Here is a 25,796-nt window from a genome sequence, read left to right on the forward strand (position 1 = left end):
TCCACTGAGGCAAAGGCCCCACTTCCCACGAGGAACAGTCTAAACATGGAGGGAATTGGCAGTGAGGAAGGAGGCTTCCTTTTGCTCACCGATACTGCTCAGTGGTCTTCACTCCCCCTTTGTACAGAAATTAGACTATCCCGAAGTGCCTCCCCAAGAGGTGTCTGAGCTGCCAGCTGGAAGCTAAAACGCGCTCTTGCGCGGGACGACGGTAGCACGTTTTCTAAATCCTCCTCTGTTTGGGACCTTGAGCACAGTTCGGAAACACCGAGAGGGGAGAAGGTTCATCCCAATCAGAGTATCGAGGAGGACTGCAAGATGCCTGGGCAGTCACTGGGTTCTCTACCGCGCTTCATCTGAGATGGTACGCTCTAAAAAGCGTGCAAGATGAAGGAGTCTGGCCACCACCTTTGCAGGCAGGGGCACGGAGGAGAGCCACTTTCCCTCCCCACTAGCTCACTACAAAGAGCTCAGCAGGCAACCCTGGACAGTCTCCCTGCGCCTCATTCCCCAGTCTATCAGACCCGGAGGAGAGTGACTTCTTCCTCACCAGAAGGGGCCTCTCAAACAAACTCATGTCAACACAGGGAAGCCAACACCTTCCTGTTAGAAGCAAAGCTCTTTGTTTAGGGACCTTAACACGACCTTTAGCAGCCCTCGGCCAAACCTCAGAGTTTGTCCCGAATCTCCCAGAGGGCAGCTTTACATGCTATCGCCCCATTGCCCTTCCACGCCGAGCAGATCGACCTGCACTTTACAAGACACGCTTGATGACGCTGACCACAATAAAGGGGACAATTTCCCGGTTCATTCACACCTCTGTGAGCCTGGCGTTAAGCTTTTAAACTTCCCCTTGTTGCTGTTACCTGATCGTCTTTCCAACACACCAAGCCTTTTAACTAAACCACCCCCGGAGCTTAATCCAAGCTGCAATTCTCAGACTCTGGCTCGCTGCCAGCTGTTGACTGACCAGCTGTCTGTAATAATTAACAACTCCCTGGCAGAATTAGAGGCCCTTTGCTGGCCAACAGAAACATCTGGGGATGTGAACACCACACCCCCTTGGAAAAGAACTTCTCAACCCTTCCTCCAACTCCTCAGTGTGCAGGCATGTAAAACTCAGCTCCACAAAACAGGGAGTCACCCCAAACGCCCACAGGCTTCCAACAGAGTCTGGCCACGGTAACCCAGAAAGCCGCCAGAACCCAGGAACAGAGGGCATGGGGAAGGAGTAGCGCTCTTGCTAGGAGAGTCACATCATGATTACTTTAGACCAATTAAGATGCCCATAAAAATGGATTTAGCAGATCTGGTAACTAGCTAGAAGATGGAACCATGCATGCAGAGAGGGGAGCAGCAGGTTTATTGCTCAGGGGGTGAAAAAACTACTGTACAGGAAACGTGTCACGTTGGTGCCCCTTCTCCCCCCATCACTGTCACTTACCACCACAGCACATGTTGATGGGTTGAGGGAGAGCAGAGCTGCTTTTTGGGAAGGAGGAAAAAGCCAAAGGAATATGAAAGAGCGGAAATCTCATTGGAAATGCTGCATGAGAGCTTCATGGAAGAAACGAAAGGAGTCTTGCAGAAGAAGTGGAGCAAGGAGAGGGTGGGCAGAGAATCCAGCATTCGAGCTGTAGGCCTGGGAGGAGTTCTGCAGCACCATGTTCTTTTTTAGCGAGGCAGATTTCTCTGCTGAAACACTTCAGAGCCCAGGTAAAAGCATGTATGCAAACCTCATTCCAGGGTAGGCTAAACGAAACCACAGCCCCTGGGTAACCTGTTGACCTGATACTCTGTGTAAGCCACCTTGCCTTGGTGGGGATTTCTGTAAGATACAAACATCTGCCCTGCTGCTCTGGTGACCAGCGTTGCAGGTCGTGTGGTTTGTGAGCCCCACTGCTTGGCGGGGGGCAGCTGACATTCCACTCCAGGCTGTCCGTCCAACTGCTCCACCAGTGCTTCATTTGTGCCGCGGCTTGCTAGGGCTGAGCCCCGGCACCGCTAGGCTTGGCAGTTCACAGCCCTGGCACCTCTGGGCTTGCTGCATCAGTCATGAATGTAAAAAAAAAATTGCTTGAGCCCCGGCCCCTCTTTCATTACAAATGAAACACTGCGCTCCGCCCATCCTGAGGGCAGTTTCACTTACCTGGGAAAAGGGGTCTGCTCAGCCTGAATTAAAAACAATCCTTTCTCTTTTCTCGGAAAATTCAAGTGGCCATTCAGAGCTTGTTTTGGGGTCTCAGCCCGCCAAGTTAGGACCAAAGTGTCAGGATTCAAAGTGAGAGCCAGAAAGTTGTGTCAAATGAGGGAACAGGAAAGCAACAGAAGAATACACTCTGTTTTAAAAGCTTCAGGTGTGTTTGGAAACCCACAGACCATTAAACAGAAAAAGCCATTATTTCTGTAGGACCCCAAAAAATGTCTTCTCCCCCTGTGGATTTTGCAGTTAACTAACAAATCTTATTCCCTGAAAAGTGCTGATTGGACTGACAATGTTGGAGCACAGACAGAAGCCTGTTAAACAGCTTTAGAAGATACAGTTATTGTAAGAGAAAACCCAATCATGTTAATTTCAGCTCTATTACCAAAAAAATCAGTGTTTGCAAAATAGAAAGATCAAACCCAGCAAAGAGACATTTTATTTCTGTCCCTTTGGAGGCTCATTCAAACTGAAGCAAAGGAAAAGCTAAGTTATGAATAACCTCTGAATGACCCCAATTTTTTTAGAAATCAATTCCTGTAGCAACACCTTTGTGTGTGTGTTCCCTTTCATTATTATTATTATTTTGGCTGACACCAGAAAGCTGAGGGTCAGCAGCAAGGACCCCCTCTCCGGAGAAGAGTTGTTTATTTTACACAGCCCAGACAGGTTGAAACTTAAGGCCCTAAGGTTTTATACACTGCCTGGATTTCTCATTCTGTGGAAATACAGCCTGGAGCCCACTGGACTGGGTTTGGTAACCAACATTTTACATGTAAAGTGAATGCTTCACTTGCTGCTGCAGAGATAAAAAAGGGCTGCCATTCCAAGTGACAGTCCGCTCCCTGAGCAAGCACCTCCTCCGCTGGCCATGTGCTCGGGAGAGATTCGCTTCAGTGCAGCAGACCACAACAGTTCCCACCTGAAAAGGGGGGGAGGGGAAGGGATGGAAAGGGGAGGGCTTCACAGGTTTCCCCTGCTGCACTAAGTTCCCAGGCTCTATAGCGAGGCGGGGGAGAAGTCAATTAGCATTAGCACTGACCTGTGAGCAAAGGGCATTCTTGTGGATCTTCTTGTAAATAAGAGCTGGGCAGATAAAACAGATGAGGCTTCCCATTGTAGCGCCTGTGAGGCCCAAGACTGTCTCCACTGGCAAGAAAAAACAAGAAGAAGAATAAATAAATGTATGCAAAAATCCGTGGAGGAAGGAAAAGAACCTATAGCGGTTGGCATGGTGCCACTTATTGGACTGCAGCTTTGAGCCACCTGCTAGCATACGAGATGAGCCCAGCCAGAGGAGAGCTAGAACGGGGGTAAAATGAGTCCCTGCGATTTATGCAGCATACAAGTACTTAGTCACCTTCTAATGACTTCAACCCACTGCAAGTCCCTGATGGGCTTTCCCTCGGCAATGGCCTCCCCTCACTGGTTCTCCTCTGCGCAGGTCTCCGTGCTCCGGTTCAGGGCTACGAGAGCTAATAACCCCTCAGCAGGTTCACCTTTCCTGTAGCCGTGTATAGGGAGAACGCAGACCCGGCCAGCGCTAGCTGGACACGCTAGAGTGTGAGAGCAAATAGCCATAAGCAATGGGTATTCTTGTGAACACAAGATCTAGCGCGGCATGAACAAAATGGGATGGGGGGGCAACGGGGGAGAAAGAACAGCAGAGTTTCAGTCTCTGTTACATCCCACCTCTGCACTTACCATTTGGGATCATGATGCCGCCAACCATGGTTCCAAACACAACCGCCAGCGTGAGGGCTTTAAATCGAAGGGGTGGCATGTAACCCCCCGCCGCAAAGGTGCCATCTTTTTGCTATTAAAGAAACCAAAAAAACCGGCGAGTTAAACCCCTGCTTTGCACCTGCAGCTCTCTAACACAATTACCCTGCTAGATAAGCCAGACAAGACTAGGGGGTGCTATAGAGGTGATGGTTTCACTTGCCAATGCACCAGCCTTCATAGGTAGCCATGAAGAGGACAATTAGATGCGGCTGAGCAATTTTAATGTGCAGCTTCAACTCAAACCTGCACGAAAACAGCCAAAGCTGCTATTTCACATCCGGTACGGAATGGAAACTTTACAACTGCGTCTTGGAATGGCAGCGCCGAAGCCTTCCTCCACTGTCCGTTTCACTTTCATGGCAGTACCAAACAGAGGCAAGAGCATGAGGAAGTGCCAGTGGTGGTGAAGGCAGGAGGGCGACTGGGCCCACGGTTACTAGGGAAGGAAGCCGGCTGTTGCTACAGCAGGTTGCCGCCCGAGTATGGCTGGTGAGCTGGAAACCGCTCTGCCCCACGGGCTCTAGTAAAACAAGTGCACTCCAGGAAACGGGAGAAATCGGGGGCTCTGCAAACAGTCAATGTTATTTTTTTGTGTCACTCCTAGATCATAACAGGCCCTTCCTGCCCCGTCCAGCCTCCACAGCTAAACACGCCCCTCCACATTTCCATAGCACTGTGTGTTCAAAGCACTGTGCAAACATTAATTGGGCCCCATGGCCTACCTAGGAGACAGGTGGGTTAGTATTCTCCCCTTGTACAGACAAACGCAAAGTGACATGCCCAAGATAATCCAGCCACTCGTGAGCAGAGTTAGGATTAAAACTCAGGACTTCCAGATTTCCAGGGTTTACCGCTCCAGACCACGCTTCTTTCACCAGCTGGGCCCCCACCACTCAGAATGTGAGAAAGGAGCCAAGTGGCATCATATGGACAGTGGTGACAGGATTTGGCACTCTAAACTGCCCCCAGAGGTTTCCATTTAGCTGCATACACAAAGGGCCTCCGAACAGTCCCACACTATCTCACTGTTATTTACTGAACACCGACAGCACGCTCAGTGCTGTACACTGCACCAAGGAGAACATGTTACTGCCACAAGAGATTTACAGTCTAAATCAGACAGACTGTGGGGTCACAAAATATACCCCAGGCTGGGAGAAGGCCTGACTCCAGGACCGGTGAAAGTGTGAGAGAGAGGGGTGCATTTAAATTGTATTTCTCTAGCTGATCATCACTGAACAGTTATGAGGAAGGGGGACACGATACAGAAACATCTGAATGAAGGAGGGGGATGTTTGGCCCATGAGCAGGGGAGACTGTTCAGGGCAGCATAGCTAAAGTGCAAACATGAGCTAGATAAGAGAGCCGGAAGAAGCAGGTGCAGAGAGGTAAGAAAGAGTGAACTTGCACAGAGCTTTGAAGACGGAGACCATGAACATGAGCTAGACACAGAAGTGAGATGGGATTTAGGTCTGAGCAGCAGGAAATGAAGGGTGTCCTCCGTTTCTAATGGATAATTCTGCCTCTCCTACTCCTAAAAGAGAAAACCTCAGCTCTGTATCATACACCACCTTTTATAAGCCAGGTGCATAAACTGCTGGTAGAGCAGGGAACAAGCACTCCATCTGACCTCTGTTTAGGGGGTGGCAGAGCAAATGCCAGGTTTTTATTTTCAGTCCCAGCACCTCTGCCCATTAAAGTGTTCTGTGTTCTGCAAGGAGGACCAGACTCCAGAACTGCTGCGTATTAACAATTGCTCAGAACAGTCATGTTTCCACAGAGCCCGATTTATAAACAGCTCTGCTGTGATGCGCATGCTGCCCCTATTAGCACACCACAGGCAGTTACAATTTCACTGGAAGCTACAGTAAAGTGGATGGGGCTGAGAGTTCATCCACTCGCAGTACCAAGTATCTGCGGCTAATCAGAAATATGTTGTTAGCAACCAAGCCGTGCATGCTGCTACTACGGCACGTTGTACCAAAAATACCAGTCGACTGGAAAAAAACCAAAAGGTGGCCCTTTGAAAAGTGATAGGGTCGCTGATGCAGGGCCAAGAGCAGCCAGCGGAAGGGTCTGACCTGCTGCTCAAAGAGAAGGGTGTTCAACGCCTGTCTGCACGGCAGAATCATCATTGGGAACCCAACAGCTACCGACATCATGAATCCCACTCGTATCATCTCGGTCACCAGGTTGGAGGGGAAGTTCATTAGCACGTTCCCAGCGATGGCTTCAGTGTAGCTCACGTAACCAAAGAATCCCACCTGTGCAATGGGGAGAGGAAGTGAATGCTTGTAGAAAGTTTCTACATTTTCTTAACATCAGGAGTCCGTATCGGGGGTTGCCGCTGGACCCATCCTCCTGGCACGGGAGCAGCCATCTCTTCAGGCAGCTTGTATGATGCTTTGCATGCCAAGCTGGGGAGGGCAGAGGTGAGAGACTGCAGGAGGGTCGTGTGCTTGAACATTTTCAGATGGGAAGCAGAGTCCCACTGCTACACAGACAAGTGGGACAAGGCAAAGCAGATCAGTTAAAACAGGGCAATGCGCAGCTAAGAAGGGCCCGTAGGGCAACTTCCTACAATGCAGATCTTCCAGTAGGCCAAGCCATGATATCTTCTCTAATCAAGTCAGGTGGCTGGGGAACATGGGGCTTTCACCTAAAAGCCACTGACATTATTAGCAGAGTATGCATTGGTTGTACGGAGGGACCCCCCTGAATGAGTGATAATGGGAGCTGAGCAGCTGCCTTCCCAGTGCTTACACTGGTCTGAGTTTTGATAGTGGGATTAAGCATTGCAGCTGAGATGGCTGCAGAGTCCCACGAAGTTGACCCCCTCAGCAAGGGAGAGTCAGTAATACAATCCCATACAGCCGCCTAGCTCACATGGGAGGCTATTCTTGGGAATTATTAACTGGATTTTATTAACTGGAGTTTTATGAGGCATAACTTCCTTTATAACCTTCCAATTGCAACAGGCTGATGGGAAGCTCTCTCTAAAGACAGCAGCTCATTGGGCAGCATTTCCACTTCCAGATACATGATTGGAAGAAGGAGACCCTGCTACTACACGTGGAAAAGATTGAAACCCCCAATCCAGCTCTGCTCAATGGGACCTATTGTTCCACAAGCCTGGGCTCTCTGAACACCTCCATGAATCTGCAGTGCAGCCTTCTTCCGTTTTATTTTGCTTTCAACAAAAGGTCTCCTCATCCTGTAGAGTAGATAACGCCTGGCCCATCTCATGATAGCTGTGTTCACGACTGCTCCAAAGCTTATCTCAAAAGTCACTTTTTTGGGAGGCAAGGAAAAAAGGGAAGAGAAAGGCAGGGTAGAGGTTTCTTACCGTAACATAAAAGGTGGTGACCACATTTAGCGAAGAGGCAAATATGGAGCTCATTATTTTAACGGACGGTTCATCCAGGCTATCGTAGGTAGGCAAGACCTGGCTGCAGAAAAGCAGGGTAACACATTAAGCGGTTTCAGAAAAGCTTTCCAGACAGATGCAAAATCCAGTGCATTCCCTAAATTCTCTTGCTACCGCCCAGCAGAGAAAAATCTCTGACACCATCCCCCCCGTTCCCTCCCCCCAGGAGCATAAACGCACGGCTATTCCACAATTTATATTGCCAATGCCAAGAGATTTCAGAACACTCACAATTTCAAGTGTTGCAAAAATATTCACCCTCCCCATCCCCCAGCCCCACGTGGAGTTAAATGTGTGATGTAAACATCTTGGTTCAGAAGTGTTGCAAAATGAATGACCGTTTGTTCCACTGAAACACCAGTGGCACAGGCCCAGGCAGCACATCGGAGATTATTGTTCTTGGAGCTGGGTGTGCTGATAATTAAAGCAACGCAGTGTTTACAGAATAAAAGCAGGAAGAGGGTTAGAGCATCCCACTGTCTAAAAGAAAAGCTAAACAAACAGAACGAAACCCAGTGCCTGTCATATTTCAGCACTGCTGCTACAGCCCAGTTCGTAGAAAGCTGGAAGCGCCAATTATGCAGGATTTGGGGGTATTTGTGTACTTGGAAAGCACGTGGAATCCACTTTTTCTACATCATCGGGTGCATATTTCAGCAACTCATTAACCTCTTGTTGCTCTAATCCAAGTGGCCACATCCTGACGGTGTACTACTGAAGAGAGCAACTATTGAGAGAGAGATGAGGGAAGGGGGTATCTCCAGCTCCAATGGGCATTCAAAGGAAGTGTGTGAAACTGAAGCCAAGTTGGAAAATTCTTGATCTTTTGTGCACCAAAACGTTCTGCGCAAAGGAAACTGGGCTGTTACTTTAAACTGCACATTGAGATGCGTGCAGGAGTCCATATCTACAGCACTGACAGTCATGCATTTATGGGGATCCAAGAGGTAAATTTTCTCACTGGCTCATGCAGGATTTAAACTTCTTCCCTGATCTTGAAATAAAACCCCTTAATATAGCAACTGCCACACATCCTGGACTTTGCTCTGAACTAGGAGCAGGCCCAGCAGGGGGTGGAGCGGAGGGGAGGCAGAGCGGTCAGTGAGATCTCTAGTGGGTGATGACACAGCTCTCTAACCCAGGCTCACGTTTTGTGGGCACATCAGCAGTGCAACAGAAAGGCACGAAGGGGGAGGGGAGGAAGCATCACGTGAATTCTAACTGCGACCAATCCTCTTGTGGTCGAACAGAAGAGCCCAGCTAGTCCTCCTGGGTTTCTAGTCACAGCTGCAGAGTCCTTCAAATCCAGACCACATGCCAATGGGCCTCCCTGCCAGTCAACCTCCCTCTTGGGTGGAGCAAGAGTATGACACGCACACAGCAAAAAGCATGTCCTGACGTGCTTGGGTTTTATTTTTAAACCAGAACAGTCCTGCTGAAGGCCGATGAAAGACCAGGGCATTAAAGGAGCAGAAGCCTTCTCCTGACAAATGCTTCGTATGCCATTGGTTGAGGCACCTTCACATCACTGGTAATCAAGTAAATATAACACCTCCGGTTGGATTTGAGAAAGATATTTAGACCACGAGCCCGTTACAGGTTATTGTGTTCCTGAGACAAGAGCAAGGGGCACGCACGCCAGCAAGGAGTCGAAGCCTGAGCAAGAATCACGGCCTCGTTTCAGCGGTGGCTAGAACTAGTTCAGCTCTCCTGTTAATTGGTGTTTTCATCCCGGCTGTAAAGCCCATCTCGTGTATATTGCTCTGTGCAGAGTACAGACGTTACACGTGCAGCAGCATTTCTAAGCTAGCCAGGGAAGCATGTTGTCAAAGAGAGACCACACAAGAGAGAGAGAATGAATGAATGATGGGGCAGTTTTGGCCTAGACTCAGGGCCTGATCCTGAAAAATTAGTACCCTCAGGCTGCCACTGACCTCACAGGACCCAGAGTGCGCCTCCAAACCCACAGCAGCCAATCAGCCATTCTGATTTTGGTGTACAGGTGACCTCAGTGGTGTCACTGGCATCAGAACCTAGGATAATGGGTTCGCACAGGGTGCAGATCATATTAATCTTTTAACCCCCCCCCCCCCCAGTGAAGTACTATAAGCTCATTTTACAGATGGGGAAACTGAGGCACAGAGATTAAGAGATTTGTCCATGGTCACACAGGAATACAGTGGCAGAGCAAATATTAGAACTCAGGGGTACCTGGTTCCTAGTCCCATGGTGAATCTACTAGACCACACTGTATAATGGTGGAAAGTAGGACACCTCTCGAGTTCAGCAATCTTAATGTACATTTCAAAGGGCCAGGGAAATAAATCTACAAGTGTGATTATGCGTTTAAGTTAAATGCACACAATGCTATGGAAATGTGGATGGGCGTTTTTACGCATTCAAGGTAAATGAGAATAACGGTGCATTCTGCTTGTCACCACTGTATGTCACATTTGTATGGTGTGGAGGGAAGGAACTTTTTTTTTTTAATGTTAGAATTACTTATTTTTCAAAATGTGATTGGGAGGTCAGCAAAATTAAACACCCCTAGTCTGAGAATAATATGCTTGTGACATCACATGGGCTAGGGAGAGCATGTTTTTCTGATGCTGGGGGGGAAAAATATAGGTTTTAGCTGTAGGTTTGGCTTGCCATTTAAGTGGTATAACAGAATCTATATTTAGATAGAGCTATGCACACACTAGTCCAGACCATGTAATTTTGCAGGGTTTCCAACTCCCTGCAAATGTGCACTGATTACTGTAAGGCTACCACAAGAAAAGGACAATTTTCTATTTAAAAAAACCCTACAGTGGTAACTAGGTAAAGCTGTAAAAGAATACAACTTCTGCCGCCAATTATAATGGAGACATTAAACAGCAAGACTGGAGCGTGTTCTGCTAGAAACAAAGCTGCCAAGAGAGACGATAAGTGGGAAATGATGATTTGGATTACACATGTGGGTGTAAACACAGCAGTAGGAACAAATTTTATTTGTCACATTCATTTACTATTGGCATGCTGCGCGTTTGCTAGAACTACGGGGGGGAAAGGCCAGCACTGCCAGCCTTCCTAATGCTGAAGGTCTTTTTTTGTGTCCACATTTGGATGTGCACATCTATTTTGAGCTGGCTGCAGCTTCAACCAGGCATGAATCACTCGTGCTTGTCATTTTGGTAGAGAAGGTAAAGCTGCTGGAATTATGGAAAGAACCCGGTCTTCAGTAACATACCTCTGTGTGCCAAAAAAACCCATTACAAGAAGTGGGCAACTGGAAACATACAAGCAACGATCTGAAGTCAACGATTATGCAATTTTCTTTTAAATATTCTCAGCTACATTTGGTGAGTTCAATAAGACTGCACAGGTAGATCATCCTGGGAGGACTCTGATGATGGTTAGGACTGAAACAACCAGTTCTCTTTTCCTAATATTAAACTATGATTCTCAAGCAATGGGTCAAATTCATAGTTGGTGTAACTGCAAGGAAGTCAATATAAGATACGCTAGGGATTAATTTGACCCAATGCATTTTATGAACAAGTAACTGCTCAAGCACAATAACTTCTGAGTGAAACATAACTCCCTCCCCCAGACAGGTAACAAAAGAGCCACAACAGACTGAGATGCTGTACTTCAGTGGGTTGTAAAATACTGTGTTAAACTACACGAGGGAAGCAGACGGTCTCTATCCCATTAAGATCCTTGTGACCCTTTGCCCGCACAAACTCACTCCACCCACATCTGCTAGAATGGCAGGTACTTACGACTGGCAGGCAAAAGACATGCCAAAGATAGGAATGCAGCGGAAAATGCCCTCCCAGCGCGTGTAACTGATCCGCTTCAGCCACTGCCCACCAAAGAGGCCATGTTTGAAAGAGGAGAGCACGATCTATAGCCAAAGGGAAAAAGAGGGTTAAGAACCAAACAGCAGAGACTCCAAGCCAGACCTAAGGCAAGTGAACAGGCTGACAGCAACATTGCTTATGCGGCAACAGAGGACAGGAACAAGGCAGTGCTACCTGGTGGATGAAGAAGCTCTGAGTAACTTCCACTGCACAGCTGGATATTTATTCTTCAGATTTCCCACTTTCAGTCCCACACCCTCAACCCAGCTCAGTCAAGCTTCTGTAGGGGTCACCCATTGCTGCCAAGCAGATGAGGGTTATTTTTCAAAGGTGTATCACATGCCCTGGTTGAGGCCATCCTGCTAGTGAGCACCATGACACCCACACTCCAGAGTTGGAATAGTTCCTGAGGGATGCACTCAGCTAATCAGATCACTCCTGAGCAGCCATTTGCATCAGAGTCACAGAAACTGGGAGCAGCAGATACACAGGAAAATTGTACTTGTGGGTGACAGGCAACGGTACACACCCAGATAAAACAAGACACCTGCCGATTGCTCAAGCAAAGCCCATTTACAATGGGAGCGCTCTGAAGATCAGGGTCCATGTCCAGGAGGTAAGCAGAGGCACCAGCAATGGGTCATGAGAGCTATTCTGGCATGGACATGGGAGCTGATGGGCGCTGGGCTGCACAGGAAACAGAAGGTAAATATAGCTGAATGCTCATTTATTGTATGAATGGGTTTGACACTCCTAGTGAGACAGTGTTGCCAATTTTAATGACGTTTAGTGTTTTCTTTCAAGTCCCAGCTCCTGGCATCAAGTGATTATAAGAACCACAGCTTTTGTTTCCAGCCTTCGTGCTTACAGAGAAAAGTTTGAGGTGACCAAAGTTGCTGAGAAATCAGGTGGCCAGATAAAAATAACTCCAAACCTAATATTTTGGGAGCCTGTCATGATTCTGAACATTTGGGGCCAGCACTACCACTGTCCATTAAGTGAATGAAAGTCTCCACTGCCAGTTAATGGTGTCATTTAACAAGTAAGGCCTAAAGAAACACTGTGATCATCTTGGCTGGCCTCCTGCATAACACAGACCATAGAACTTCCCCCAAATAATTCCTGGAGCAGATCTTTTAGGAAAACATCCCATCTTGACTTAAAAATGGCAAGTGATTGAGAATCTACCTCAGACCTTGGTAAGTGGTTCCAGTGGTTAATTACCCTCAATGTTAAAACAAATTGTGCCTTATTTCCAGTCTGAATTTGTCTACCTTCAATTTCAGCCATTGGACCTTTGCCGGCTACTCTGAAAGAGTGCATAATCAGTTTTTTGTTCCCCATGTAGGCACTTATGGACCAGGATCAAGTCACCCCTTCATTTTCTCTTTGTTAAGCTAAATAGAGTGAGCTCCTGGAGTTTATCATTATAAAGCATATTTTCCAATCCTCTAATCATTCTCGTGGCTCTTCTCTGAACCTTTTGCAATACAGCAGCATGCTCCTCTAGGCTGAGTATAACTTACTAAGCTATGGAAACTCACCAGTGCTCCTACTTAACCAAACTGGCTGAGTACCAGTGTCCTTCAGATGAAGCTTTTTCATAAGGCTTAAAAACAAATATTTTTCATGCACCACCTGTGTGTTCATGAGGTCTTCACTGCATAAGGAATTTAAAGTGCTACCATTTAGGAAGAAAAATGCTCATTGGCTCAATGACATTTACCACTGATATTGAAATTGCATGCAGTGTATAAAGTTGTGTCCTTAAAAATAATCATTTTTCTCCCTAAAGATCAAGATTTTATGAGTTTTAAGGAAAAAAGCTATTAGATTACAGAATTCATTTTGCTGTCGTGTATGTCTTCCACCATCTCCTGTCCCTAATTTAATCAGAAATTCAGAATGCTATAAGCTACACAGTACTCCCAAGCACATAGTGTAATACAGGCTACAATTTGGTTAAGCTACCACAATGTATAAACTTCATAGTGACTGACAGATTTGCTAGCCGATTCCTATACAATTTGGCTGCACCTTATTTCCTTGTGTATAAGCGTGTGGGCATCAGGGTGACAATTATACCATGCGGAGTCAGCAATATTGAACAGGAAAAGTATTGTATTCCAAACTTGGATCCCAAAGCTGTGTGCTGCACCTGGTGGGCAATGTCTGGGCTGCCGTGCAGGGGTCCCTCCCATAGGGAACAGCTTGCAGGATCAGGAACTTAATTTGCATTGAGTTTTCTTTCAGATTAATTAACCACTGACTCTCTCCCCACTAAAGAAACAAAGTCCTCCCCGCCATTGATACTCACCACAAACATAAACACGGTGTAAAAGATCAGAGCCATAGCACTGAATGACTGTATGGAAGCCATCATATTCCTCTGGAGACTCAACGGAAGGACGATGCATAGGGAGACAGCAAACAGCAAGACTATCCGGAAGCTGCCAGTTACCTGAAAAAGGACCAGCATAAGGAATAGAAGTGCAGAGCATGTAGAGATCTCCCAGTTTTATTAACTGGAACTCATGGGCCTGTATAAAAAAAAATAGCTTATCATCCCGAAGAACGAGACACAAAGCAAATAGGACAGAGTAGGAATTTGAGGTTACATGCTCCTGACCTTAAGAAAAGGTTCAGAGATACAGAGCATGCTATTTCCTCAGCAAGGTCTGTGATTAACCTAGATAGTCACCGGGTGCCACTGTTGCTCTACATAGCACATGACAGACCCATTCAAAAGCAGATTTGTTGGGGGTTTAAATAATAATCCAAACACCAGAATATTTGAATATTTTGTATGCATTTCCAGCAACTAACTGAAAATTAACCTTGCTTCAAAAAAAAAAAAAAAAAAAAAAAAGGGCGAGGGGCAGGCGGTGGAGTCTTGAAAATTCTGATCCAGAAAATTAATCAGAGACTCATATTGGTATCTATTATAGCAGAACACTCTGAAATGCCTGGAAATATTTAATAACTAATTTGGCTGCAGCCACGATATATCATTTTAACTTCACAGTTCCTTAATCAGAGCTTAACGGCATCAGGCTGGTGCAGATAAGAGCCACACCAAGATCCTGCTACATGTCCATTCCACTTCCCCAGCCTGCCCCATCCCAACTCCAAGAGCTGCAGATGATTCCTTGGAAGAGCAGTGTGCCAGGGAATGGACTGCCTCTACTCTCAGAGAGGAGAGCTTCAGAAACAGTCTCAACATAAAGTGTATTAAACAAGAAGTGGAGCAAGGGAAGGTAGTCACTGGCTGTATTGTAATTTGAAGGGGTGAGGAGATTGGCAGGTGGCTGAGGTATCCTGATCTTCCTCCTTCTGACACCGAAGTGCTACAGTTCCAGAGCAGGAGGAGAGAGGGGCACGCTGAACTAGAATGGGAAATGGAGATGAGGGTTTGGGCAGTAGAATTATGTCTCCCTGCTCTTTAGTTTCTAGCTGAGCAAAGGAAGGACAGAACATCCCAACTCCTGCAGAAAATCCACCTCGGATTTGTAGTGGGCCACATATTTCATGACAGATACATATTTTAAAGGAGTTATTTTGTTGCATGTGCTCTGTTTCCTATGTTAGGAGTTTTACACATCCCACTGCATGAATGCGTGATACAGGTAGCATCTGATGAGAAACAGTCAAATGAAAAAGAGTCCCATTCAGTTACATCACGGAACAGCAGGTAGCTGAAAAGGGCACATTTGTAAGTGCTTATATACAAATGTTAGAAGTCTAAATACTAAGATGGGTGAACTTGAGTGCCTCATATTAAATGAGGATATTGCTATAATAGGCATCTCAGACGCTTGGTGGAATGAAGATAATCAATGGGACGCAGTAATACAAGGGTACAAAACGTATCGGAAGGATAGAATAGGTCATACTGGTGGAGGAGTGGCACTGCAGTATAAGTGTAGTAAAAATCTTAAGTGGACCAAACTACCACGGAATCGCTATGGATAGTAATTCCATGCTTGGAAAATAAGAATCTAGCAGTAGGAATATACTATTGACCACTTGACCAGGATGGTGATAGTGACTATTAACCATGATGGGCAGGGATGCAAAACCATGCTCTGAAGTGTCCCTAGCCTCTGTTTACGAGAAGCTGGAAATGGGCAACAGGGGATGAATCACTTGATGATTATCTGTTCTGTTCATTCCCTCTGAAGCACCTGGCATTAGCCACTGTCAGAAGACAGGACACTGGGCTAGATGGAGCACTGGTCTGACCCTGTTCTTATGACATGTATCAGGACTCCAAGGTGTTTACATGGCAAGGTGCTCTCATGTTCTAGTACATGCGATTTGCCATTAAGCGTGAAAATGGGAGAATAAGTAGTTCCCTGGATGTAGCCTGATGATATTGCTAAGGCAGGCTACTCTCTGTGGCATCATAACACACACTGCATGATGTCCTTATGCAACACTCAGAGCATTGTCTCTTTAAACTGTTGGACACGTACAAGTGATCGTAAGTTTACCTGCAGTCCAAGCAACCGGGCAAAGAAGTTTGATCCCAAGTCACCAATCACCACGTAGAAAGCAATGCAGGTTCCCAACATCAGCCCAATCATGCTGTAAAGAAACACACAAATGAAAAGGTTGAAATCTAAATTCTACTCGGGAGCAGAGACCTCCCTTGGAATGCAGCACTTACCACATACCTGCAAACAATAACTGTTGCATTCCTAGAGGATTAGCATTTTGCAACCCTCAGAGCAGTGTGAGGCTTTACCATGGCTACATCTACCCTAGACTTCTCTTTTGAAAATTTCTCGCTGTCACTACCAAAAGTGCAGCTGCACTGGTGGCAACATTAGTGTAGACCAGATGCTGGCGTTTTAACCCCTGTGTCGTCTGTCCCCAGCTCAGAGAGGTCTGGAGAGCTCAACTGTTAAACTGCCCAGGCCACTGACTCTTCACCTGCACTACAGTTCCCAGTTCCCACTGTTGTTACCACTGAAAATTAAGGTCTAGCAAGCAGAGTGAAAATCAGTTGGAACCGTTTGGGACTACTATAAGCAGTTTCAGTACATGGGCTTGTCTATAACGGGGCACTCAGGAAAGCTAAGCCGAATTAGTTACAGGTGTGAATTTAAAGTGGAGTAGTTAAGTGAATTAAACTAAGCCAAACTAAGGCCTGGTTTTCACTCGAAACATAGGTTGACATAGCTACGGTCCACCCCTGAGCACCGTAACTATGGTGACCAAACTCCTGGTGTAGATGTAACAAGGTCCACGGAAGAATGCTTGCGTTGTCCTAAGTACCATCGCTTGGGGAGGCAGTGTTCCTACAGCAATGAAAAAAATCCCTTCCATCACTGCAGGCTGCGTCTACCCTACAAGGTTATGCCAGCAAAACTACAAAGCCACAGCTGTGCTGCTATCGACCTCATAGCCTAGGCATGGCCTACGGTCACTTTACTCCTGAATGAGAACATCCACACAGGGGTTTCATATGTTTTAACTGATACATTTTAAATTTACACCTTTAGTTAATTCAGCTTGGCTTTCCTGAGGTCTCCCTGTAGACAACCCTAGGGTTTGCAAGCCTGTTGCCACCTGTGCCCCGTTCAACGCTGAGAACATGGCTGGCACTCCCTAACAATAAATAATAATGATCAAGTGGGTTCACCTCTTGCTATAGACACATGCTACAGCCTTGATCCTGCAATCATATAATTGGTAGTCGTGTTAGTGCAGTGCCTTGCACTGTGGGGCCCTACTCATGGACCAGAACTCCATTGTGCTAGATGCTGTACAAACAGAACAAAAAGATGGTCCCTGCCCAAGGAGCTTACAGTATCCAGGCACACAGATCTCTGTTCCTGAGTGGAACTCCAATGGGGCTACTTACAGAGGCATAGGTCCACCCACATGAATGTCATTGCAGGATCAGGGCATATATTTTTTATTTCCCTCCCTTCTTCCGCGAGCCTGAAAATAAATTCTTTCAGTTTTGTTCTTTTCCATGTGACAAAAATGTGATCGCTAGTGCAGCAGAAGACAACAAAGCTCTATCCAGTTTACTTCCTTCTGCGTGCAATGCCTTTGGTACAGTCGACAAGGACAGACAGAGCTCTGCTAACAGCATGTGTGTTACTTTAACTGCTGTTGGGAGCCCAGGATGGGAGTTCAGTTTGGGAGTGTCCCCTGCGGACGACAACTATGCATTTCTTAAACATTGTTCACAGTAGTACGGGTAGAGTGAGGTATTCGGAGCCCAAGGCTAGCCCACTCCATAATCAGTGGCAGTGGACCACGCTTGAAATCTATACTGAAGAGCAGAGGTTTGCAGACATTCACACAGGGCGGGCCACATTTTAATGAGGAGATTGTCTCATGAACCACTTCCCCCTCCCATTCACAGTTGCATGGGCTACTTCACCTCACATTTCTGATCACACAATATCCCTGTGGTAATTACGGCAATAGCTTGCATGGAAAAGTAACATTAGAAAAGCACTTGGTGCACGTTTAGCTGTCTTACAGCAGGTTAGCAGCTAGGAATAAGGAGCAGGGCCAGAACCATAGCAGCCAGACCTCCTCAGATCACAGTGCAAGACACTCTGCTATACAAAATGGGCTGCAATGCCATCCCACTCCCAGAACAGCTACGTAAGACCAGCCAGACTTTTCCATCTCTACTAGGTGTCCTTTGAGGCTTTGTGAATAGTATTTTTAAGAACAGAAATGTTACAGTTACTAGAGTCAGAGGCCTTGGCTTATGTTGCCATTAAAGGAAGTCAGAATTCCAGCCCACTGTCACCAACAGATATTGTTCCTAGTAATTTGCATCTCAAAGAGCTTTTCTAAGGCAGATCAGTGTTACCCCTAGTGTTCAGAGGGGGAAACTTGAGGCACAAGGCAGGCTAATGGGCTGATTTTCAGAGATGCTAAATGCACCTAACTTCTGAGATGTCAGGGTTATGCTCATCACCTCTGTAAATCACCATAAGTGATTTGACCAAGGTTTCACAATAAGCGTATCAGAAGAGGGAATGAAAGCCAGGTCTCCTGAATCTCAGTCCCTCACTGACCACTAGACAACATTGCCCCCCCCTTCAAAAACCAAGGGATGCACAGGAAGCTACCTACCCAACTGTCTCAATGAGAGTCTTAAGAAGCAGAAGCATGGAAGTAAAAGTTCAGTTCAAGTAGTTTCGCTCACTATTTCAGCCCAAATTCTAGGTGGAGGCTTTCAGAAGAAGAGAAAGCAGAAGGGTAAGAAATAAAGACATGGTGAGACTGTCACCCTGTAGGGCTTTGGCGAAAAGCCTGAAATTAACAGAAATAAACCAATTAAAACTATTTAGATTTTAAATAAATAGCACTTTACCTGGTCTCCACCAGCATTTTCCCTGCTTTTCCATAGGCATGAAATGCTGGCAAAAGAGAAAAAACACCACAGTGAGCCAAGGAAGGGTGCAGACTGTGACATATACATCAGTTAGAAATTAACAATAATAGTGATGAAGGGCAATTTGACAGGAATCTGCTAATTTTGCATTTTGGGGCTGGTTTCCCCTGCCCATCCTCCCATTTTCTTTTTTCAGACAAACCACCCGAATATCAAAACCCACATAAGACAAGAACAAAGATGAGGGAAAGATACAAAGCAGGTTCTTTTTTTATTCTGTTAAGAAAGAAAAGCAGCGCTAAGTAGCAGTTACACATGGCAACCATTAGAAGAAGAAAGTCAGCGTGGAAGAGAAAATATGCATGTATAAGATGCTGTGTGGCAAAAAGTTACTACAGTGCAAAATTTCAGTCAAGTTCCCATTTTTATTTTATCCTTCCCATTATAACTGAACCGCCTGATGTTGCTGGATGGGAAATCTGAAATGGTGCCCAGAATGTTCAATTCCATTCCCAGAATACCCAGCATTCACAACCCACACCACAGGGATTTTGCCAAGAGAGCTTTTTTCCCCCCCATACTTTGGCCGTAGCTTGTAGCAGAAAATGATCAGTATCCTTTAAATCACTGTTTTCTGAAAAGAAAGCGCCAGGAAAGCTCTGCTTATATACTTTTGGAGACATCTTGCTGGGGGGTAAGGGGGAAATTAAGACCTCCAGTTCTAACACAGACCACATTGTTTTTGCATTAGTCCTGGGTAGCTAACTCCAGTAGAATCAAGCAAAGAACGGCCTGTTTTTCCCTCCTGAGGGTCTCCTGAGGTGGCTGTACAGTATACGTACCAGAAGGTAGCCAAGAAATAGTTTGTTCACCTCTGGAAGTGCCTTCTATGGTTTTCAATGTTACTGTACAAACTCTATTTCCTTGGATCCTCCCTACTCTGAAAATGAAGGAAATCAACTGGCCACCTCTAGAGTGGGAAGGAAAGTGTGTGGAAAGACCGCCACCAGAAGAATAAGTTGAGGCTTTTGTCATGCTGGGTAACTCAGAAGGCCAACAATGGCATAGTAAAGAGTAGCGTGAAACCCAGTCTGTCAGATCTCTGGGGCTCCTGTGTACCGCCTGTCTGCGCAGAGAGGTTGCAATATTAAAAAGGGACGAGCAAGCAATACCTCCGGACTTTGTCTTGTCCCTGCATGAAGGGTCCTGGCAAAAATGGGAAGCAGATGCTGCGGGGGAAAGTTAGGTTGTGTGCGCCTGAGGACTGGGCATGCCGGAAGACAAGCAACCAGGAAAAGAAAAGTCACCTTCCTGGAGAGGACTTTTTAAATGAACTAATCTCCACAAAGGATGGTTGCTCTTGCATCATTCCAATAAATCCCTTTTTTACATCAAGTAGAAGCGCAGGCACCTCTGGGCAGTAGCTACGGCTGCTGGTTATGGTCTAGGCATGGGATTTTATTAAATGATCAGTGTTCTTGGCTAGTCTGAAATAATGCTTTCATGAAAATGAGTCTTCAAACATGTTATGCCAGATGTCCCCATCTGGGGATGCTAGGAAAATTGGATCTTTTATCTTCTCAAAGAGGAACGAGGAGATGGACTGTACAAAATTACTCAGCCAAACCACTTCAGAATATGATCTGCAGAAATCTCACCAGCTGAGCACAGCTGGATCTGGTCAGTATTTGGGAGAGGCCCTTCCGCAATAAACCCCAAGGTTGCTGCACAGTGGCCTTGGCGTTTCAGCACATGGCGCTTTCTCAACGTCGGTACTGCAGTGTGCCTCATCCTGCTGTTAGCGGACACTGTGCGGCTGGAGATGCTGGTCCTGAGTGCTAGTAGCTTTTAATATCCCACAGCACTTTTGGCAGAAGCAAGGAGTTGCTTTAACTCTTGTCCTGGTCAAACTCTAGCTGCAGTAATTCCATCTCACTTCCCTAATTCCCCCTACAAATTCACTGGAATACAATATTAACTTCTGAGAATCCTAACCTGTTATACAACGTTACTGTGCACGGACAGCTGCTACATGATAGCAAAGGAGGAAATATTTTTAAAAGTTATAATATATATATTCTCTCAGCTGGAAATGGCTGCATAAATTAAGGTGTTTATGCTAGACTTCTAGATTACCACAACTCTGGCTCTTTTGTTATTGCATCTAGTGATCTGAATGTTCTTCCGGAAGGGACTGGCTGGATGAAGTTAATTTGCAAAACTTTCCTGCATCTTTCAGAGCTGCCAAAGCCTCCCACAGAATCAGCTGCAGGGGCTGCCAGGATCTCTCGCAGATGTACAGAGTACAAGCAAACGGTGACAAACACTTTCTGTGTATAGCCGCTCAACCTTGATGCATTAGGATGCATTGTAGGAGTGCTGCTTTCATTCGCGCTGAGGACATCTTTCCTCTCAGCGCTGTCCCTCCTCTGGCTGCTTGTGGTGGCACCTCTCCCAGGGCAAAGATGGGGAGGAAGGGAAGGCGCTTCTTTCAGTGCCAGCGTTTGTGCGACAGGAGGTGCCAGGAAGTTTGGAAGCACAACTGGCCCTCTGTGTCTTTGAGCTCCTTGGCTTTGGAAAGTGCAGAGGATCTCGTCTTCCTGGGAGACACTCCAAAGTGAAGGGGGACTCTATGTATTTCAATAAAAGAGAAGCAGCACACAAAGGCTCACTGTAACGAGGAAGGGGGTGGAAGAGGCACTATGGGCAGCTGGTATTGGGGATGCAGGGCCATGTGAGACTCCACCTGAGGGCTCAGCTATAATTGAGCCATCTTTTCAGTATCAGAGGAACAACCTTTGAGACCACAAGAGTTTTCTAATCTTTTCTGCTTTTGGTAGATATATTTTGGCAGAAGCTGCACTGTGCAGCTAAATGATGGAGCCTCCGTCATTTAATGCACTGAGGGTATCCATCTGTCAACAGCACAGAGACTGAGCAGGCTGCATATTGCTTTCAAATCTTTTGTAGACAGCGAGATCAGCCAACTCTCTCCACTGACTCCCCAAGAGAAGTTACACTGAAGGCAACCAGACAATTCGGGACACACAGGACGGCCTTAAGGTCATAGGAGGGCAGAGGAAGGAACTTCCAACTATGAGACTCTTCCATCTCTGTCACCTGCAGGAAGAAATCCCACCGCTGCAAAGGTGAGGATTGAAAAAGCATAGAGAAGGATTTCTAACCACTGGCACAGCAGCTCAAATAAACCCCAAAAGGGGCTACTCTGCCTGGATCTCCATTGTTTCCCAGTAAGAGAATGCTTTCCAATCAGCAACTGTTCATTTTAGATGCCGATCAAGAGGATTCAAACTCCACAGGCCAGACCCAAACGTCTCCTCCCCGCCAATATCCTTGGGAATCAGAGAAGTCATAAATAGATGCCAATACTGGCGCCAATGTTGAGTAGACAAACTATAAGGAAGAGGGATGGTGAACGCTGCCAAAAACCCACACATGAATCTTGCACATGTTTTTATTTTCTTGGCCACTTGGAACTTTGTGCACTGTTTCCTCTCACCTCCCCATTGCTCTGCCATAAGCACTCATACAGTCGAGATCCAGGAAGCCTATGCTCTATGCCAGGCAGTTTATTGGCAGAACCCAATGTCCTCGGCAGCACACAGAGTGGGGAAGCTCGTGGGTTTCATACCGAGACCAATAATTTACATCAGACACCCACTATGCCAGCTCCTGAGAACTTGTGTTTTGATAATTCAGCACCACATCTCCTCTGCCTGCACTGCAGAGTCAAAACAATTCTGTGCCTATTAACTTCACAATCAAAGGCAGAATTAAACCCTCAGATTACTCTGATGACATGAAGCAGCAGGAAGGGATAAATGAGGAAAGCAAAACACAGTAGTAATTATGCCAAAAATATTAAGAAGTCAGCAATATTAGAATGAAACTTGTAAATTAAAAGGCCAGAGTAAAACTGCAGTTAAAAAAAAAAAGTGAAACCCCAGAGCTGAAAATTCTCACCAAGTCCTGGATAGGTCCTGCGCTTGCTAAGATTGGCCGATTTCACCAGGAACATACAGGATTGATGAGTCATCCAGGAACAGAAAATCAGCAGCAGGGTTCCCAGGACAATGCCACACTGGAAGGGAAGAAAAGAAAATACGAGCTCAAGATGGAAAGCAAGCCATTTTTCCTGGTGTGACTGTTACTTCACACATTCTTATTGCTGTCCCATATCAATCAATCTCCCTTGCACATTTTCATCCACATTTTCGCCTATTAAGGGAGTTCCCCTGCCTTCAACGGCAGCCAGTAGAAATGTGACGTATTAGTTCAATTTCACTCATTTGCCCCAGTTTGAGGCATAGTCACGGAGCAGCCACCTGTTTCCTAAATGGTTCAGTTGCAACACTTCTGCCTGGAAAAGTGAAACCAGAGCAATTTATGAAACAGAACTTTCAAGCGGTAGCACTGTTTGTGTCCTGCCCTCCTGTCAGTTTCAGGACCCATTCCAGCCGTGTTCTCTATAGCTCATAACAGAATCATGTAAAGCGAGTCGTTATTCTGTAGATCCAGGAGTTGAAAATCAGTCATAACACCTATCCATAAGCACCGGGGCTGTTCAATACATTTTACATACAAATTATGAAGCTAGCTAGCTACCCTTCCAGCATTGTTTCGGCTTGCTAATTTATACATGTTTGCAGAGGACGCTGTTAATCATTGCACATTTATGAAAACAACCAGTGACTTTAAACAGGCGTGAGCGGTGTCAAATCTCACTGCCGCTACAATTTGTTCTATTTTATTCAAATTAGGTGCGTCTCTGGGGCTCTGGGCAGCCTATGAACAGGAAAAGCAAGGGCTCATTTCTTTGTACACAGAGCTGATGTCTTGGTGTGCAAAGCCTTAAAACACAGCTAGCTTGATAGGCTGCACAGCACTGGTAAGGATGTAAACTTCCCGATTCTTTATTCACGCTTGTGGGGAAAAAGGAGAGAAGCTACTGTTTGGAGACCTTGTTCCAAAGGAGAATGAGAGTTGGACAAATGAGAAAGTCAATCCCAGTCAGTCTCTGGAGCATCTCTCCTCTGCAAATGAACTGTATAATGGGTATAAAGTGGTTTAACATAATAAAGAGAAGGTTGAACTACCAGTACATGTACATACCTACACTGAGTGAACACAAGACCTTATGGCTACAACTCTCAGTATACCTCACCCCTCCCTCTGATTGTTAATTACTTATTATACCACATCTAAAATTAGACTAAGATCTTTGGGGAGTGTCTCTCACCAACAAAAGTTGGTCCAATAAAAGATATGACCTCCCCCACCTTGTCTGTCTAATACCCTGGGACCGAGGCGGCTGCAACAACCTTGCATACAATCTTTGGGGAAGGGACCACACCTTCCTGCCTGCACTGCAAGGTGCCCAGAATGGTTGTGGGTATTCTTCAAGTTAGTAATAATGTACAACAGTTTTTCTACATCTCAAAGGCATGTTGATACAACATAATCTATCCCCAAAAAGGAAAAAAGTGAAACTGTAAACTGCATGAGGTTTCTCGGTCTTCTCCCACTACCAATGTTTTGCTTTGCTCATACTACCTGCGAACTAGAACAGCCGCCATGCAATGGTACATCACATGCCATCTTCTCTTGGAAGTCACGTCTGACAGCCCACTCTTTTCACAAAACCTGCCAGCACCAATGTCCACGTGACACTTTTTGTTAATAATGCAGTACCCCTTCACATCCAGGTAGTAATAATTTGCTCTCTAAGGCCGTATCTACACTGGCGATAACAGGAAACCTCCTATCATTGTGCCACCACTGGCGCTAGCAACAGTGAGAACCCTTGTAGAGACTGGCTGATGAAATCCTAACCACCATGTTAACTAGACTGGAGGTTCGGTAACAGTGGGAAATGGTCAGCAGCAGCATAGTAGAACTGCACCAAGAGCTAGTGCAATGGCAGGCAATTTCCCCAAATGTACTAGCATAGGCACACTCTTACCATGCCTTTCACCCAAAGATCTCAGTGCTTTTTACACCCCTTATTGACTCAATCTTCACAACCCCCAGGAAGTATCTGAAAGGCGAGGAAACTGAGGCACAGAGAGACAACGTGACACCACTCCATGGCAGAGCTGAGACCTGAGTGCAGCAGTTCAGGTTCCCAGCTGCCTGCTGTAACCACTAGATCTGTTTCTACTCCACAGGGCAGAGAAACCTGGTTTCCATTTTGCACGTTCTCCCAAATGCCACGTGTCGGCTCCTGGTGCCACCGGCCCAGCCCGCCCCGCCCCGCACTCACCAGCCCTGGCACCGACACTGGCACTCACCTGTTTGAAGCAGAAGGGCATGGTGAGCACGCTCACCCCCACGATGCTGTTCACAATGTTCATGATCAGGCCCCAGTTGGACCCTGCGGCTGCAGAGGTCGCCATGGCGAGTGGGGCTGGGAGCCCCAGCGGGACGATGAACCTGGACCGCCCGGGGACGGAGCTAAAGCAGGACCGGGGGGGGGGGGGGCGTGACACCGGGGAACCCCAGGCCGGGAGGGGAAACAAGGCGTGGGGTGGGCTCCCCGAGGGAGGGTGGGACGGCGCCGGGGTGGCCACAGATGGGGGCAGGGCAAGCGATGGGGAGGGGGTCACACGGGGCGGAGCGCTCGGCCCCCCCAGAGGGGGCGGGGCCCTGGGTTCAGGCGGGGGCGGGGCCCCGAGTTTCGCTGTACCCGCCCGGCCGGCCTCCCCATGCTCCCCTAAGCTGGCGGATCAGCTGCGGCTCCCTCCGCGCGGCCCCCGGCCCAGGCCGCTCTCCGTCCGCGCGGCAGCAGCACCGAGCACGGCCCAGCCACCGCCACTTCCGGGTTCTCCTGCTCCGCTGGCGTTTCCGGGAAGCGAGGCGGCGCACCAGCGAGGCGGGAGGAGAGAGCGGCCCCCGCGGAAGCCGGGCGTGCGAGCGCCGCTCCCGCCGGCTTGGAGGACCCGCCGCAATGTCGCCATGACAACGGAGTTTGCTGGCGTGGTGTCACCCCCTCCTCCCCCGCCGTGTGACGGCAAAACTGGCACCGCGGTGTGACGTGAACCGTGACGTCACTGAGTGATATGTGACATCACGCCACTGCGTGGCACCATCCCAGGGCCACGTGGCACCATCCTCCTGCAGCCCAGTCTGGCCACTGAGTCC

General features: G+C 47.0%; 1 protein-coding gene across 4 annotated transcripts in view; it reads right to left on the reverse strand.

Moving 5' to 3' along the window:
* Positions 1–25,517, reverse strand: part of SLC38A10 (solute carrier family 38 member 10) — a 46,840-nt gene extending 21,323 nt beyond the window's left edge. For 2 of the 4 annotated variants that reach the window (XM_067547260.1, XM_067547259.1), the window contains exons 1-10: positions 24,947–25,517; positions 22,620–22,737; positions 18,615–18,660; positions 15,757–15,850; positions 13,581–13,724; positions 11,183–11,307; positions 7,335–7,437; positions 6,070–6,252; positions 3,908–4,019; positions 3,246–3,352 (exon numbers count right to left, since the gene is read on the reverse strand). In XM_067547260.1, the coding sequence (XP_067403361.1) occupies positions 3,246–3,352; positions 3,908–4,019; positions 6,070–6,252; positions 7,335–7,437; positions 11,183–11,307; positions 13,581–13,724; positions 15,757–15,850; positions 18,615–18,660; positions 22,620–22,737; positions 24,947–25,051 (1,137 nt within the window). In that variant the 5' untranslated portion in view covers positions 25,052–25,517. Of the gene's footprint in view, positions 1–3,245; positions 3,353–3,907; positions 4,020–6,069; positions 6,253–7,334; positions 7,438–9,349; positions 9,485–11,182; positions 11,308–13,580; positions 13,725–15,756; positions 15,851–18,373; positions 18,474–18,614; positions 18,661–22,619; positions 22,738–24,946 lie in introns of those variants that run through there. The other 2 variants (XM_067547261.1, XM_067547262.1) reach the window with 2 other exon arrangements.
* Between the last annotated feature and the right edge of the window lie 279 nt (positions 25,518–25,796).

Source organism: Emydura macquarii, unplaced genomic scaffold (genome assembly GCF_026122565.2).
Source record: "Emydura macquarii macquarii isolate MOO-44397 ecotype Brisbane River unplaced genomic scaffold, CSIRO-AGI_Emac_v2 contig_1230, whole genome shotgun sequence".
In the NCBI taxonomy this organism is placed as follows: Eukaryota; Metazoa; Chordata; order Testudines; family Chelidae; genus Emydura; species Emydura macquarii.